We start from the raw sequence: 18,511 nt of genomic DNA, 5'->3' as shown, positions 1-18,511 counted from the left end.
GGGCTGATAATGTACATCTCTGTGTTGTCAGGTGGACTGATACCATTTATCTCTGTGTGTTGTCAGTTTGGCTGATACTGTATATCTCTCTGTGTTGTCAGGTGGACTGATACCATTTATCTCTCTGTGTTGTCAGATGGACTGATGCCATTTATCTCTCTGTGTTGTCAGGTGGGCTGATACTGTATATCTCTCTGTGTTGTCAGGTGGGCTGATACCATGTATCACGCTGTGTTTTCAGCTGGGCTGATACCATTTATCTCTCTGTGTTGTCAGGTGGGCTGATACTGTATATCTCTCTGTGTTGTCAGGTGGACTGATACCATTTATCTCTCTGTGTTGTCAGATGGACTGATGCCATTTATCTCTCTGTATTGTCAGGTGGGCTGATACTGTATATCTCTCTGTGTTGTCAGGTGGGCTGATACCATTTATCGCTCTGTGTTTTCAGGTGGGTTGATGCTGTATATCTCTCTGTGTTGTCAGGTGGGCTGATACCATTTATCTCTCTGTGTTGTCAGGTGGGCTGATACCATTTAACTCTCTGTGTTGTCAGGTGGGCTGATACCATTTAACTCTCTGTGTTGTCAGGTGGGCTGATACCATTTATCTCTCTGTGTTGTCAGGTGGACTGATACCATTTATATCTCTGTGTTGTCAGGTGGGCTGGTACTGTATATCTCTCTGTGTTGTCAGGTGGGCTGATACCATGTATCTCTCTGTGATTTCAGGTGGGCTGATACTGTATCTCTCTGTGTTGTCGGTTGGGCTGATACCATTTATCTCTCTGTGTTGTCAGGTGGGCTGATACCATATATCTCTCTGTGATTTCAGGTGGGCTGATATCATTTATCTCTCTGTGTTGTCAGGTGGGCTGATACCATATATCTCTCTGTGTTGTCAGGTGGGCTGATACTGTATATCTCTCTGTGTTGTCAGGTGGGCTGATACCATTTATCTCTCTGTGTTGTCAGGTTGGCTGATACCATTTATCTCTCTGTGTTGTCAGGTGGGCTGATACCATATATCTCTCTGTGTTGTCAGGTGGGCTGATACTGTATATCTCTCTGTGTTGTCAGGTGGGCTGATACCATTTATCTCTCTGTGTTGTCAGGTGGGCTGATACCATTTATCTCTCTGTGTTGTCAGGTGGGCTGATACCATTTATCGCTCTGTGTTTTCAGGTGGGCTGATACCATTTATCGCTCCGTGTTGTCCGGTGGGCTGATACCATTTATATCGCTCTGTGTTTTCAGGTGGGCTGATACCATTTATCGCTCTGTGTTTTCAGGTGGGCTGATACTGTATCTCTCTGTGTTGTCAGGTGGGCTGATACCATTTATCGCTCTGTGTTTTCAGGTGGGCTGATACTGTATCCCTCTGTGTTATCAGGTGGGCTGATACCATTTATCGCTCCGTGTTGTCAGGTGGGCTGATACCTTTTAAATCGCTCTGTGTTTTCAGGTGGGCTGATACCATTTATCGCTCTGTGTTTTCAGGTGGGCTGATACTGTATCTCTCTGTGTTGTCAGGTGGGCTGATACCATTATCGCTCTGTGTTTTCAGGTGGGCTGATACCATTATCTCTCTGTGTTTTCAGGTGGGCTGATACTGTATCTCTCTGTGTTGTCAGGTGGGCTGATACCATTTATCGCTCTGTGTTTTCAGGTGGGCTGATACCATTTATCTCTCTGTGTTTTCAGGTGGGCTGATACTGTATCTCTCTGTGTTGTCAGGTGGGCTGATACCATTTATCGCTCTGTGTTTTCATGTGGGCTGATACTGTATTTCTCTGTGTTTTCAGGTTGGCTGATTCCATTTATCGCTCTGTGTTTTCAGGTGGGCTGATACTGTATCCCTCTGTGTTATCAGTTGGGCTGATACCATTTATCGCTCTGTGTTTTCAGGTGGGCTGATACTGTATCTTTCTGTGTTGTCAGGTGGGCTTATACCATTATCGCTCTGTGTTTACAGGTGGGCTGATACTGTATCTCTCTGTGTTTTGAGGTGGGCTGATACTGTATCTCTCTGTGTTGTCAGGTGGGCTGATACCATTTATTGCTCTGTGTTTTCATGTGGGCTGATACTGTATTTCTCTGTGTTTTCAGGTTGGCTGATTCCATTTATCGCTCTGTGTTTTCAGGTGGGCTGATACTGTATCTCTCTGTGTTTTCAGGTGGGCTGATACTGTATCTCTCTGTGTTTTCAGGTTGGCTGCAAGGCGGTGATGGTCTTATTCCAGTACTGTATAATGGCCAGCTTCTTCTGGCTGCTGGTGGAAGGCCTGTATCTCCGCGCCCTATTGGCCGTTTCCTTCTTTTCTGAGAGAAAGTACTTCTGGTACTACATTCTGATTGGCTGGGGTGAGTGTGGGTAATTGTATTTGTCTGTCTATCTGTCTGATTGGCTGGTGTAAGTTTGTCTGTCTGGCTGGCTGTCTGTCTGTCTGACTGGCTGGTGATGAGTTTGTCTGTCTGCATGTCTGTCTGATTGGCTTGGGCAAGTGTGTATGTCTGTCTGTCTGATTGGTCTGTGTCTGTCTGATTGTTTGGGGTAAGTTTGTCTGTCTATATTCTGGGTTTGGCTTGACCAGACATTGATTGGGTGTGTGCTTATCTCCTGCAGGAGGGCCAACAATCTTCATCACAGCTTGGGGAGTGGCGAAGGCCTACTATAATGACGTGGGGTAAGAACAGCTCTCCGACATGTGGGGTCTAATTCTTGTCCTCTCCGGCTAGACCTCAGCATGTGAGTCATGGGACTTGCAGCTGTAATCAATCAAATGTATTTATATAGCCCTTCTTCCATCAGCTGATGTCACAGAGTGCTGTACAGAAACCCAGCCTAAAACACCAAACAGCAAGCAATGCAGGTGTAGAAGCACGGTGTCTTGAAAAAATTCCCTAGAAAGGCCAGAACCTAGGAAGAAACCTAGAGCGGAACCAGGCTATGAGGAGTGGCCAGTCTTCTTCTGGCTGTGCCGGGTGGAGATTATATCAGAACTTGACCAATATGTTCAAATGTTCATAGATGACCAGCAGGGTCAAATTATATTAATCACAGTGGTTGTCGAGGGTGCAACAAGTCAGCACCTCAGAGTAAATGTCAGTTGGCTTTTCATAGCCGATCATTCAGAGTATCAATACCGCTCCTGCTGTCTCTAGAGAGTTGAAAACAGCAGGTCTGGGACAGGTAGCACATCCGGTGAACAGGTCAGGGTTCCATAGCCGCAGGCAGAACAGTTGAAACTGGAGCAGCAGTACGGCCAGGTGGACTGGGGACAGCAAGGAGTCAGCAGGCTAGGTAGTCCTGAGGCATGGTCCTAGGGCTCAGGTCCTCCGAGAGAGAGAAAGAGTGAAAGAGAGAAAGAAAGAGAGAAAAATAGAGAGATAATTAGAGCGAGCATACTTAAATTCACACTGTACATAAGATAAGATAAGACAGGATAAATACTCCAGATATAACAGACTGACCCTACCCCCCCGACACATAAACTACTGCAGCATAAATACTGGAGGCTGAGACAGGAGGGGTCAGGAGACACTGTGGCCCTGCCCAACGATACCCCCAGTCAGGGCCCGAACAGGCAGGATATAACCCCACCCACTTTGCCAAAGCACAGCCCCGACACCACTAGAGGGATATCTTCAACCACCAACTTAACATCCTGAGACAAAGCCGAGTATCGCCCACAATGATCTCCGCCACGGCACAACCCAAGGGGGGGCGCCAACCCAGACAGGAAGATCACGTCAGTGACTCAACCCACTCAAGTGACGCACCCCACCTAGGGACGGCATGGAAGAGCACCAGTAAGCCAGTGACTCAGCCCCCGTAATAGGGTTAGAGGCAGAGAATCCCAGTGGAGAGAGGGGAACGGGCCAGGCAGAGACAGCAAGGGAAGTTCGTTGCTCCAGTGCCTTTCCGTTCACCTTCACACACTGCGCCAGACTAACTCAATCATAGGACCTACTGAGGAGATGAGTCTTCAATAAAGACTTAAAGGTTGAGAGCGAGTCTGCGTCTCTCACATGGGTTGGCAGACAATTACATAAAAATGGAGTTTAACCTGTTATGGCTGCAATCCAGATACTACCAGTGAAAATAGAGGTCGCCAAATTCAAACCACAGAAATCTCATAATTACAATTCCTAAAACATACATGTGTCTCATACCATTTTAAAGCTATTCTCATTGTTAATCCCACCAAAGTGTCCGATTTCAAATAGGCTTTTCAGCGAAAGCACTACAAACGATTATGTTAGGTCTCCACCAAACCACAATAAGCACAGCCATTTTCCAGCGAAATATAGCATTCACAAAAAGCAGAAATAAAGATAAAATGAATCACTAACCTTGAATTATCTTCATCAGATGACACTCATAGGACTTCATGTTACACAATACATGCATGTTTTGTTTGATAAAGTTCATATTTATATAAAAAAAATCTGAGTTCACATTGGCGCGTTAGATTCACTAGTTCCAAAAACATCAAGTGATTTTGCATAGCCACATCATTCAACAGAAATACTCATCATAAATGTAGATGATAATACAAGTTATACACATGGAATTATAGATATACCTCTCCTTAATGCAACCGCTGTGTCAGATTTCAAAAAAACTTTAAGGAAAAAGGAACGCATGCAATAATCTGAGACGGAGCTCAATTTAAAAACACCACAGCCACAAAATGGCGTCAACATAAACAAGAAATTATATGATAAATATTCCCTTACCTTTGATGATCTACATCCGAAAGCACTTCAGGAATCCCAGGTCCACAATAAATGTTTGCTTTGTTCGAAAATGTCCGTTATTTATGTCCAAATACCTTCTTTTGTTTGGTATACATATCCAAAAGGTAACTCTGGTCAGCGTTATATCGGAAAACAACTTCAAAAAGTGATATTACCGGTCGAAGAAACATTTCAAACTAAGTACAGAATCAATCATTAGGATGTTTTTAACATATAGCTTCAATAAAGTTCCAACCGGAGTATTCCTTCTTGTCTACGTGAGCAATGGAACACAAGTGACTACCATGAGGAAAAAGCACGATCACAAAATGGCTGTTTGATGGACATCTGATATATTCTGCTCTCATTCACTCCCACAACAACATAGAAGCCTCATTATAATTTCTATTGATGGTTGACATCTAGTGGAACCCCTAGGCAGTGCAACGTCATTCATATCTCAAGGGGATTTCATTGGGGACTGAATACATACAAGCTCAGATTTCTGACTTCCTGTTTTGATTTCAACTCAGGATTTTGCCTGCCAAAATTAGTTCTGTTATACTCACAGACATCATTCAAACAGTTTTAGAAACTTCAGAGTGTTTTCTATCCAATACTAATAATAATATGCAAATATTAGCAACTATGACTAAGGAGCAGGCCATTTGATATGGGCACCTTTCATCCAAGCTACTCAATACTGCCCCTGCAGCCATAAAAAGTTAATAGGAGAAAGCCCTGCCTCCAGCTGTTTGCTTAGAAATTCTAGGGACAGTAAGGAGGCCTGCATCTTGTGACTGTATCGTACATGTAGGTATGTACGGCAGGACCAAATTGGAAAGATAGGTAGGAGCAAGCCCTTGTAATGCTTTATAGGTTAGCAGTAAAACATTGAAATCAGCCCTTGCCTAAACAGGAAGCCAGTGTAGAGAGGCTAACACTGGAGCAATATGATCAAGTTTTTGGGTTCTAGTCAAGATTCTAGCAGCCATCTTTTGCACTAACTGAAGTTTATTTAGTGCTTTATCCAGGTAGCTGGAAAGTAGAGCATTGCAGTAGTCTAACCTAGAAGTGACAAAAGAATGGATACATTTTTCTGCATCATTTTTGGACAGAAAGTTTCTGATTTTTGCAATGTTACGTAGATCGGAAAAAAGCTGTCCTTGAAACAGTCTTCATATGTTCGTCAAAAGAGAGGTCAGGGTCCAGAGTAACGCCAAGGTCCTTCACAGTTTTATTTGAGACGACTGTACAACCATCAATATTAATTGTCAGATTCAACAGAATGTCTCTTTGTTTCTTGGGACCTAGAACAAGCATCTCTGTTTTGTCCGAGTTCAAAAGTAGAACATTTGCCGCCATCCACTTCCTTATGTCTGAAGCACAGGCTTCCAGGGAGAGCAATTGTGGGGCTTCACCATGTTTCTTCAAAATGTACAGCTGTGTGTCATTCGTATTGCAGTGAAAGTTAACATTATGTTTATGAAGGGCATCACCAAGAGGTAAAATATATAGTGAAAACAATAGTGGTCCTAAAATGGAGCCTTGAGGAACACCGACATTTACAGTTGATTTGTCAGAGGACAAGCCACAGAGACAAACTGATATCTTTCCGACAGATAAGATCTAAACCAGGTCAGAACTTGTCTGTGTAGACCAATTTGGGTTTCCAATCTCTCCAAAAGAATGTGCTGATCGATGGTATCAAAAGCAGCACTAAGGTCTAGGAGCACGAGGACAGATGCAGAGCCTCGGTCTGATGACATGAAAGGTCATTTATCACCTTCACAAGTGCAGCCTCAGTGCTATGATGGGGTCTTCAGGAAAGCAGTGAGTTGTGGCGCAATAGCTTTTCCAATACATTTTGAGAGGAATGGGAGATTCGATATAGGCCGATTCGTTTTTTTATATTTTCTTGTTGAAGTTTTGACTTTTTCAAGAGAGGCTTTATTACTGCCACTTTTAGTGAGTTTGGTACACATCCGGTGGATAGAGAGCCGTTTATTATGTTCAACATAGGAGGGCCAAGCACAGGAAGCAGCTCTTTCAGTAGTTTAGTTGGAATAGGGTCCAGTATGCAGCTTGAAGGTTTGGTTATTTTAGAATGTTTTTATTTTATTTTCATCAATGTGTCAAGAAATATACTACTAAAAAACGTGAGTGTCCCTTGATCCTTGGTCCTGGCAGAGTTGTGCAGACTCAGGACAACTGAGCTTTGTAATGATCATGATCTTTTCCTCAAAGAAGTTCATGAATTTATCACTGCTGAAGTGAAAGCCATCCTCTCTTGGGGAATGCTTCTTTTTAGTTAGCTTTGCGACAGTATCAAAAATACATTTTGGATTATTCTTATTTTCCTCAATTAAGTTGTAAAAACAGGATGATCGAGCAGCACTGAGGGCTCTTCGATACTGCACGGTACTGTCTTTCCAAGCTAGTCGGAAGACTTCCAATTTGGTGTAGCACCATTTCCGTTCCAATTTTCTGGAAGCTTGCTTCAGAGCTCGGGTATTTTCTGTATACCAGGGAGCTAGTTTCTTATGACAAATGTTTTTTAGTTTTTTGGGTTGCGACAGCATCTAGGGTATTGCGCAAGGTTAAATTGAGTTCCTCAGTTTGGTGGGTAACTGATTTTTGTACTATGACGTCCTTGGGTAGGATGAGTGAGTCTGGAAGGGCATCTAGGAATCTTTGGGTTGTCCGAGAATTTATGGCACGACTTTTGATGATCCTTGGTTGGGGTCTGAGCAGATTATTTTTTGTGATTGCAAACGTAATAAAATGGTGGTCCGATAGTCCCGGATTATGATGAAAAACATTAACCTTTCTAGCGCAGGCGGAACCCCTCAACAACATTCCGCTGAAAGGGCAGCACGCGAAATTCTAAAATTCTAAAATACTTTCACACATTAACAAGTCCAAAACAGCAAATGAAAGATAAATATCTTGTTAATGCAACCGCTGTGTCAAAAAAAAATTACGGAAAAAGCATAATCTGAGAACAGCGCTCAGAACCCAAAACAGCCAAAGGAATATCTGCCATTTTGGAATCAACAAAGTTAGAAACAACACCATAAATATTCACTTACCTTTGATGATCTTCATCAGAAGGCACTCCCAGGAATCCCAGTTCGACAATAAATGACTGATTTGTTCCATAAAGTTCCATCATTTAACCTCTTGATCCTACTTGAGACGCAGACGTCTCAAGTAGGCACCTGGAAATGCAAATGCGCTACGCTAAATGCTAAATGTACTCGTTAAAACTCAAACGTTCATTAAAATACACATGCAGGGTATTGAATTAAAGCTACACTCGTTGTGAATCTAGCCAACAAGTCACATTTTTAAAATGCTTTTCGGCAAAAGCATGAGAAGCTATTATCTGATAGCATGCAACACCCCAATATACCTGAAGGGGACGTAAACAAAATAATTAGCGTAGCCGGCGCTACCCAAAACACAGAAATAAAATATAAAACATTCATTACCTTTGATGATATTCTTTGTTGGCACTCCTATATGTCCCATAAACATCACAAATTGGTATTTTTCCCGATTAAATCCGTCCATGTATGCCCAAAATATCCATTTGTATAGCCTGTCTAGTTCAGGAAAAAAGCTCTCTTCCAACACGCAACGTCATTTTTAAAAATTATATAAGTTGCCTATATTCTTTGACAAAACACTTCAACCTACTTTTGTAACCCAACTTTAGGTATTTGTAAACGTTAATAAGCGATCAAATTGATCACTGGGCGATCTGTATTCAATAGCAGCTACTCAAGAAAACAATGTCCATTTTTCAATCTTCCAAAATCGATTGTTGTAGGCTGGATGGAATGACGGATCTATTGGTAATGTCTCAAAGGATTTTTGTCAATGAAAATGATAAATGAAAATGTTTTTGGCGACATCGTGTGGAAGCTGTAGGAATTGCATCCGTGTCCATATTAAATTTGGTGTCCTTTAAACAATACATGAAAGTGGCGCATGGATACTTTTTTCAGCTTTCAGTGACCAGTTTTTCTTGCGCTTTTCGATGAAACACACGCTCTGTTATAGTCACAGCCGTGATTTAACCAGTTTTAGAAACTTCAGAGTGTTTTCTATCCACACATACTAATCATATGCATATACTATATTCCTGGCATGAGTAGCAGGACGCTGAAATGTTGCGCGATTTTTAACAGAATGTTCGAAAAAGGAGGGGGTAGGATGAAGAGGTTTTAACATAACACATCAATAATGTTCCAACCAGAGAATTCCTTTGTCTTCAAAAAAGCACTGGAATGAGAGGTAACTCTGTCGGGAGCGCGCGTCATGAGACCAAGGCACTCTGCCAGACCACTGACTCAAAGAGGTCTCATGAGCCCCTCCTTTATAGTAGAATCTTTAATCAAGTTTCAAAAGAAGGTTGACATCTAGTGGAAGCCGAAGGAAGTGCAACCTCATCCATATCTCAATGTGTGTTCGGTAGGCCAAGCTTGAAAAACTACAAACCTCAGATGTCCCACTTCCTGGTTGGATTTTTCTCAGGTTTTCGACTGCCATATCAGTTCTGTTATACTCACAGACATTATTTTAACGGTTTAGAAACTTTAGAGTGTTTTCTATCCAAATCGACCAATTATATACATATCCTAGCTTCTGGGCCTTAGTAACATGCAGTTTAATTTGGGAACGCTTTTCATCCGGACGTCAAAATACTGCCCCCTAGCCCAAAGATGTTAATGTTACACTCTGGGCACACTATTCATCCAAAAGTGAAAATGCTACCCCCTATCCCAAAAAGGTTAACTTCTTGGCGCACCGATCCCGTTAGCGGGATCATTTTTGTCAACATCCGCTGAATTGCAGAGTGCCAAATTCAAATTAAATTACTACAAATATTTAGTAACATATATTGAAATCACAAGTGCAATATACCAAAACACAGCTTAGCTTGTTGTTAATCCACCTGGCGTGTCAGATTTCCAAAAAGCTTTACAGCGAAAGCAAACCAAGTGTTTATTTGAGGACAGCTCTCAGTCGACAAAATATTAAAATCAGCTAGCAGCAAAGTAGTTTGGTCACGAAAGTCAGAGAAGCAATCAAATTAATCGCTTACCTTTGATGATCTTTGTATGTTTGCACCTTCGAGACTCCCAGTTACACAATAAATGTTTGTTTTGTTCAATAAAGACTCTTTTTTTATATCCAAAAACTTTTGCTAAAAAAACATATATCCTTTTGGTTGGCGCGTTTTGTTGAGTAATCCACAGGCTCGTGCAGATCAAGACGGGCAGACGAAAATTCCAAATAGTATCCGTAAAGTTTGTAGAAAGATGTCAAACGTCTTTTATAATCAATCTTCAGGTTGTTTTTAAAATAAATAATTGTTAATATTTCAACGGGACGGTAGCCTTTTCAATACAAGAGAGAAAGAAAAGGTCTCGTTCCTGTGTCGCGCACATGAAGACATCTGGGGACACCGTCAGCTATCCACTGACGTGATGTTATCTTTCTCGCTCACTTTTCAGAATAAAAGCCTGAAACTATGTCTAAAGACTGTTCACACCATGTGGAAGCCATGGGGAAATGAATCTGGTTGATATCCCATTAAATGGAGGATAGGCATGCAATGGAACAGAGAGGTTTCAGAATAACAGCACTTCCTGGTTGGATTTTCCTCTGGTTTTCGCCAGCAAAATCAGTTCTGTTATACTCACAGACAATATGTTGACAGTTTTGGAAACTTTAGAGTGTTTTCTATCCTAATCTGCCATATTATATTATATACAGTGGGGCAAAAAAGTATTTAGTCAGCCACCAATTGTGCAAGTTCTCCCACTTATATAATAAAAGCCTTACCTTTGAAGATCTTCTTCTGTTGGCACTCCAAAAGGTCCCAGCAAAAGTAAAGTCCTTCTTTATAACCCCAAAATCTCAGTTTAGCTGGCGCTCTTCATTCAATAATCCACCGGTTTCCCTCTATCAAAATGCACACAAAATGAATCCCAAACATTACCAATAAACTTCTCCAAACATGTCAAACAACGTTTATAATCAAACCTCAGCTACCCTAATACGTAAATAAATGATACAATTTAAGACGGAGAATCGTTTTTGTCTTTCCCGGACAACAAAGTATGTGCTCTCATCCACGCGCATGAAAACACTACAGCCAAAATGGGAGCCAGTTAGAAAAAATACAAATTCTAGCTCATGACAGCCATTGAAAACAGTGGTAGGCTGACATTTTTTGGGGGGGTGGTTTGTCCTCTGGGTTTCGCCCGCCATATCAGTTCTGTTATACTCACAGACATTATTTTAACGGTTTAGAAACTTTAGATTGTTTTCTATCCAAATCGACCAATTATATACATATCCTAGCTTCTGGGCCTTAGTAACATGCAGTTTAATTTAGGCACGCTTTTCATCCGGACGTCAAAATACTGCCCCCTAGCCCAAAGAGGTTAATGTTACTACTTAGCTTCGGCTGGTGTAGGTCCTGACAAACCACGTCCAGATAATTATTTTCACCCCGGACGCTTTGAATTAAAAAAGTTGAGCGAGAGAAAAAATATTAATATAAACGTTCATTAAAAAATAAAAAACGTAAAGTTGGCAGGTAGCAAAGTAAGGTTAGCAACAAACCACAACAAACAAGTCTGGTTATCATGTCTCTGATGCTGGGACATATTCAAATAGTAGTCTACTTTACCAGGTACTTTAAACAGCCAGAAGAGGCTGCATTTTTGGAAAGTAAAAAAAAAACTACTGAAATATCACATTTACATACGTTTTCAGACCCCTTTACTCAGTTCTTTGTTGAAGCACCTTTGGCAGTGATTACAGCATCAAGTCTTCGGGGATATGACGCTACAAGCTTGGCACATCGGCCTGATTGGTGGAGTGTTACAGAGATAGCCGTCCTTCTGGAAGGATCTCCCGCCTACACAAAGGAACTCTAGAGCTCTGTCAAAGTGACCATCGGGTTCTTGGTCACCTCCCAGACCAAGGCTCTTCTCCCCCAATTGCTCAGTTTGGCCGGGCGGCCAGCTCTAGGAAGAGTCCAGCTCTACGAAGAGTCCAGATCTAGGAAGAGTCCAGCTGTAGGAAGAGTCTTGGTTGTTCAAAACGTCTCTCCACCAGGAGGTGCCAGACACAATCACCAAGGTGACACATCCATAACCTGAGCTGAAACCAGATTGCATGCCAGAGAGTGTACTATAGACATAAAGAAAACCAGTCAGTTGATTATTGACAAGTTTTTCCAACACTTTTAATAAACAGGGCAAAATAGAAATAGGCCTAAAACAGTTAGGAACAGCTTGATCTCCCCCTTTAAATAAAGGATGCACCGTGGCTGCCTTCCAAGCAATGGGGACTTCAGCAATCAGCAGTTGAAACAATAACAAATGGTACTCCCCACCACTATTTTGGTAAAAAGCTGAGGGATGAGGGCTGGAGAAATATAACCACTCTGAAATTCATAGACAGAACTATGGATTCAAGGACATAGAATCCATGATATCACAGTTTTAACCATGTTTTGAGGATATATAGTTTGTTTACAAACTTAAGGGTAAAACAGGCTTATATTGCTAATGGTTTAAGACAGTTGAACTTAGCTCATGAGGCACTTAGGTTATATTCTAAAATAATCAATGGATACAATACACCCAGTCAGAACTGGCAGCTTCATTAAATAGTACCAGCAAAACACCAGTTTCAACGTCAACAGTGAAGAGGCGACTCCAGAATGCTGACCTTCTAGGCAGAGTTGCAAAGACAAAGCCATATCGCAGACTGGCCAATAAAAAGTAAAATATTAAGATGGGCAAAAGGCCAGCATTCCGGAGTCTCCTCTTCACTGCAGACGTTGAGACTGGTGTTTTGCGGGTACTATTTAATTAAGCTGCCAGTTAAGGGCTTGTGAGGCATCTGTTTCTCAATCTAGACACACTATTGTACTTGTCCTCTTGCTCAGTTGTGCACCGGGGCCACCCACTCCTCTTTCTATTCTGGTTAGAGCCAGTTTGCGCTATTCTGTGAAGAGAGTAGTACACAGCATTGTACGAGATCTTCAGTTTCTTGGCAATTTCTCGCATGGAATAGCCTTCATTTCTCAGAACAAGAATAGACTGACAAGTTTCAGAAGAAAGGGTCTTTGTTTCTGGCCATTTTGAGCCTGTAATCAAATTCTAAATTCTAAAGAAGGACAGTTTTATTGCTTCTTTAATGAGGACAACAGAATTGCAAAATAGTCTACAATAATCATTTACAACATTAACAATGTCTTCACTGTATTTCTGATCAATTTGATGTCATTTAAATGCACAAAAAATATATATATATTTCAAAAACAAAGACATTTCTAAGTGACCACAAACTTTTGAACAGTAGTGTAGGTACCAGGTGTTGTGTGATATGTAATAATATTTGTGATGTCACCTATATGTTACCAGGTGCTGGGACATGTAATATTACATGTGATGTCACCTATATGTTACCAGGTGCTGGGATATGTAATATTACATGTGATGTCACCTATATGTTACCAGGTGCTGGGACATAATTGAGAAGACTGAGATGTTCTGGTGGATCATTAAGACACCAATCCTGGCCTCCATCCTGGTGAGTTGTTCAGCCGCTCCTCAACTTTCAACAGTAGCATGAAGGGATTCAACTCTCACTCTGATTCCCTCAGAAGTAGGTGTTATGGTTATCACTGTGGAGAGAAGAGTGTTTAGTAAAGTACAGTACAGAAAACCCCATCAGAGTTTAGCAGCAGATCACACCAGTAGAGTTTTGTAGAGTACAGTACAGAAAACCCCATCAGAGTTTAGCAGCAGATCACACCAGTAGAGTTTTGTAGAGTACAGTACAGAAAACCCCATCAGAGTTTAGCAGCAGATCACACCAGTGGAGTTTAGTTGAGTACAGTACAGACCACACCAGTAGAGTTTTGTAGAGTACAGTACAGACCACACCAGTAGAGTTTTGTAGAGTACAGTACAGACCACACCAGTAGAGTTTTGTAGAGTACAGAACAGACCACACCAGTAGAGTTTTTTAGAGTACAGTACAGACCACACCAGTAGAGTTTAGTTGAGTACAGAACAGATCACACCAGTAGAGTTTTGTAGAGTACAGAACAGACCACACCAGTAGAGTTTTGTAGAGTACAGTACAGACCACACCAGTAGAGTTTTGTAGAGTACAGAACAGACCACACCAGTAGAGTTTTGTAGAGTACAGTACAGACCACACCAGTAGAGTTTTGTAGAGTACAGAACAGATCACACCAGTAGAGTTTAGTTGAGCACAGTACAGACCACACCAGTATAGTTTTGTAGAGTACAGTACAGACCACACCAGTAGAGTTTAGTAAAGTAGAGTACAGTACTGTACAGAACTCACCAGTTTAGTTTAGTTGTTTTTATTAGAGTTTAGAAAAGTAGAGTACAGAACACTCTAGTAAAGTTTAGTAGAGTACAGAAAGCACCAGTATGGTTAAGTAGAGTAGAGTACACAACACACCAGTAGAGTTTTGTAGTGTTTAGTAGAGAACAATACAGTACAGAACTCAGCATTAAAGTTTAGTAGTGTTTATTAGAGTTTAGTAAAGTAGAGTACAGAACACACTAGTAGAGTTAAGTAGAGTTCAGAAAGCACCAGTATGGTTAAGCAGAGTATAGAACACAACACACCAGTAGAGTTTTGCAGTGTTTAGTGGAGAACAGTACAGTACAGAACTCACAGTTGAGATTTGAAGGTTACAGTACAGAGCTCAACAGTAGACTTTAGTAGAGTACAGTACAGACACATCAGTAGAGTTTAGTAGAGTTCAGTACAGAACATCCGAGTAGAGTTTAATTGACCACAAAACAGAACAACCGAGTACAGTTATGTAGAGTACAGTACAGAACACACCAGTAGAGTTTAGTAGAGTTCAGTACAGTCCACACCAGTAGAGTTTAGTAGAGTTTTTTTGAGTTCAGTAGAGTTTATTGGAGTTCAGTACAGTCCACACCAGTAGAGTTTAGTAGAGTACAAAATATAATATACCAGTAGAGTTTAGTAGAGTACAAAACAGAACAACCGAGTAGAGTTTAGTAGAGTACAGTACAGAACACACCAGTAGAGTTTAGTAGAGTTCAGTACAGTCCACACCAGTAGAGTTTAGTAGAGTACAAAATATAATATACCAGTAGAGTTTAGTAGAGTACAAAACAGAACAACCGAGTAGAGTTTAGTAGAGTACAGTACAGAACACACCAGTAGAGTTTAGTAGAGTTCAGTACAGTCCACACCAGTAGAGTTTAGTAGAGTTTTTTTGAGTTCAGTAGAGTTTATTGGAGTTCAGTACAGTCCACACCAGTAGAGTTTAGTAGAGTGCAGTACAGACCATACCAGTAGAGTTTAGAACAGTACAGTACAGAACACAGGAGTAGAGTTTAGTACAGTACAGTACAGATCACACCAGTAGAGTTTAGTAGAGTTCAGGACAGACCACCTGAGTATATTTTAGTTGAATACAAAACAGAACATCCGAGTAGAGTTTAGTAGAGTACAGTACTGAACACCCGAGTAGACTTTTGTTGAGTACAGTACAGACCACACCAGTAGAGTTTTGTAGAGTACAGAACAGATCACACCAGTAGAGTTTAGTTGAGCACAGTACAGACCACACCAGTATAGTTTTGTAGAGTACAGTACAGACCACACCAGTAGAGTTTGTAGAGTACAGTACAGACCACACCAGTAGAGTTTAGTAAAGTAGAGTACAGTACTGTACAGAACTCACCAGTTTAGTTTAGTCGTTTTTATTAGAGTTTAGAAAAGTAGAGTACAGAACACTCTAGTAAAGTTTAGTAGAGTACAGAAAGCACCAGTATGGTTAAGTAGAGTAGAGTACACAACACACCAGTAGAGTTTTGTAGTGTTTAGTAGAGAACAATACAGTACAGAACTCAGCATTAAAGTTTAGTAGTGTTTATTAGAGTTTAGTAAAGTAGAGTACAGAACACACTAGTAGAGTTAAGTAGAGTTCAGAAAGCACCAGTATGGTTAAGCAGAGTATAGAACACAACACACCAGTAGAGTTTTGCAGTGTTTAGTGGAGAACAGTACAGTACAGAACTCACAGTTGAGATTTGAAGGTTACAGTACAGAGCTCAACAGTAGAGTTTAGTAGAGTACAGTACAGACACATCAGTAGAGTTTAGTAGAGTTCAGTACAGAACATCCGAGTAGAGTTTAATTGACCACAAAACAGAACAACCGAGTACAGTTTAGTAGAGTACAAAATATAATATACCAGTAGAGTTTAGTAGAGTACAAAACAGAACAACCGAGTAGAGTTTAGTAGAGTACAGTACAGAACACACCAGTAGAGTTTAGTAGAGTTCAGTACAGTCCACACCAGTAGAGTTTAGTAGAGTTTTTTTGAGTTCAGTAGAGTTTATTGGAGTTCAGTACAGTCCACACCAGTAGAGTTTAGTAGAGTGCAGTACAGACCATACCAGTAGAGTTTAGAACAGTACAGTACAGAACACAGGAGTAGAGTTTAGTACAGTACAGTACAGATCACACCAGTAGAGTTTAGTAGAGTTCAGGACAGACCACCTGAGTATATTTTAGTTGAATACAAAACAGAACATCCGAGTAGAGTTTAGTAGAGTACAGTACTGAACACCCGAGTAGACTTTTGTTGAGTACAGTACAGACCACACCAGTAGAGTTTTGTAGAGTACAGAACAGATCACACCAGTAGAGTTTAGTTGAGCACAGTACAGACCACACCAGTATAGTTTTGTAGAGTACAGTACAGACCACACCAGTAGAGTTTGTAGAGTACAGTACAGACCACACCAGTAGAGTTTAGTAAAGTAGAGTACAGTACTGTACAGAACTCACCAGTTTAGTTTAGTCGTTTTTATTAGAGTTTAGAAAAGTAGAGTACAGAACACTCTAGTAAAGTTTAGTAGAGTACAGAAAGCACCAGTATGGTTAAGTAGAGTAGAGTACACAACACACCAGTAGAGTTTTGTAGTGTTTAGTAGAGAACAATACAGTACAGAACTCAGCATTAAAGTTTAGTAGTGTTTATTAGAGTTTAGTAAAGTAGAGTACAGAACACACTAGTAGAGTTAAGTAGAGTTCAGAAAGCACCAGTATGGTTAAGCAGAGTATAGAACACAACACACCAGTAGAGTTTTGCAGTGTTTAGTGGAGAACAGTACAGTACAGAACTCACAGTTGAGATTTGAAGGTTACAGTACAGAGCTCAACAGTAGAGTTTAGTAGAGTACAGTACAGACACATCAGTAGAGTTTAGTAGAGTTCAGTACAGAACATCCGAGTAGAGTTTAATTGACCACAAAACAGAACAACCGAGTACAGTTTAGTAGAGTACAAAATATAATATACCAGTAGAGTTTAGTAGAGTACAAAACAGAACAACCGAGTAGAGTTTAGTAGAGTACAGTACAGAACACACCAGTAGAGTTTAGTAGAGTTCAGTACAGTCCACACCAGTAGAGTTTAGTAGAGTTTTTTTGAGTTCAGTAGAGTTTATTGGAGTTCAGTACAGTCCACACCAGTAGAGTTTAGTAGAGTGCAGTACAGACCATACCAGTAGAGTTTAGAACAGTACAGTACAGAACACAGGAGTAGAGTTTAGTACAGTACAGTACAGATCACACCAGTAGAGTTTAGTAGAGTTCAGGACAGACCACCTGAGTATATTTTAGTTGAATACAAAACAGAACATCCGAGTAGAGTTTAGTAGAGTACAGTACTGAACACCCGAGTAGACTTTTGTTGAGTACAGTACAGACCACACCAGTAGAGTTTTGTAGAGTACAGAACAGATCACACCAGTAGAGTTTAGTTGAGCACAGTACAGACCACACCAGTATAGTTTTGTAGAGTACAGTACAGACCACACCAGTAGAGTTTGTAGAGTACAGTACAGACCACACCAGTAGAGTTTAGTAAAGTAGAGTACAGTACTGTACAGAACTCACCAGTTTAGTTTAGTCGTTTTTATTAGAGTTTAGAAAAGTAGAGTACAGAACACTCTAGTAAAGTTTAGTAGAGTACAGAAAGCACCAGTATGGTTAAGTAGAGTAGAGTACACAACACACCAGTAGAGTTTTGTAGTGTTTAGTAGAGAACAATACAGTACAGAACTCAGCATTAAAGTTTAGTAGTGTTTATTAGAGTTTAGTAAAGTAGAGTACAGAACACACTAGTAGAGTTAAGTAGAGTTCAGAAAGCACCAGTATGGTTAAGCAGAGTATAGAACACAACACACCAGTAGAGTTTTGCAGTGTTTAGTGGAGAACAGTACAGTACAGAGTTAAGTAGAGTTCAGAAAGCACCAGTATGGTTAAGCAGAGTATAGAACACAACACACCAGTAGAGTTTTGCAGTGTTTAGTAGAGTACAGTACAGACACATCAGTAGAGTTTAGTAGAGTTCAGTACAGAACATCCGAGTAGAGTTTAATTGACCACAAAACAGAACAACCGAGTACAGTTATGTAGAGTACAAAATATAATATACCAGTAGAGTTTAGTAGAGTACAAAACAGAACAACTGAGTAGAGTTTAGTAGAGTACAGTACAGAACACACCAGTAGAGTTTAGTAGAGTTCAGTACAGTCCACACCAGTAGAGTTTAGTAGAGTTTTTTTGAGTTCAGTAGAGTTTATTGGAGTTCAGTACAGTCCACACCAGTAGAGTTTAGTAGAGTGCAGTACAGACCATACC

The 18,511-nt window shown here is 40.7% G+C and overlaps 1 protein-coding gene and 1 long non-coding RNA gene across 2 annotated transcripts in view; both read left to right on the top strand.

The window, feature by feature from the left end:
- Positions 1-18,511, top strand: part of LOC149977361 (uncharacterized) — a 290,909-nt gene that overhangs the window by 148,019 nt on the left and 124,379 nt on the right. The window lies entirely within an intron of this gene.
- vipr1b (vasoactive intestinal peptide receptor 1b) overlaps positions 1-18,511 on the top strand; it is a 196,626-nt gene that overhangs the window by 159,119 nt on the left and 18,996 nt on the right. Inside the window, 3 exon segments of the mRNA NM_001124642.1 lie at positions 2,210-2,363; positions 2,626-2,686; positions 13,295-13,367. Of these exon segments, the coding sequence (NP_001118114.2) occupies positions 2,210-2,363; positions 2,626-2,686; positions 13,295-13,367 (288 nt within the window).

This window comes from Oncorhynchus mykiss, chromosome 15 (assembly GCF_057628025.1).
Source record: "Oncorhynchus mykiss isolate SJ-2025 chromosome 15, ASM5762802v1, whole genome shotgun sequence".
Lineage (NCBI taxonomy): Eukaryota > Metazoa > Chordata > Actinopteri > Salmoniformes > Salmonidae > Oncorhynchus > Oncorhynchus mykiss.
This window is presented reverse-complemented; position numbering and strand designations above follow the sequence as displayed.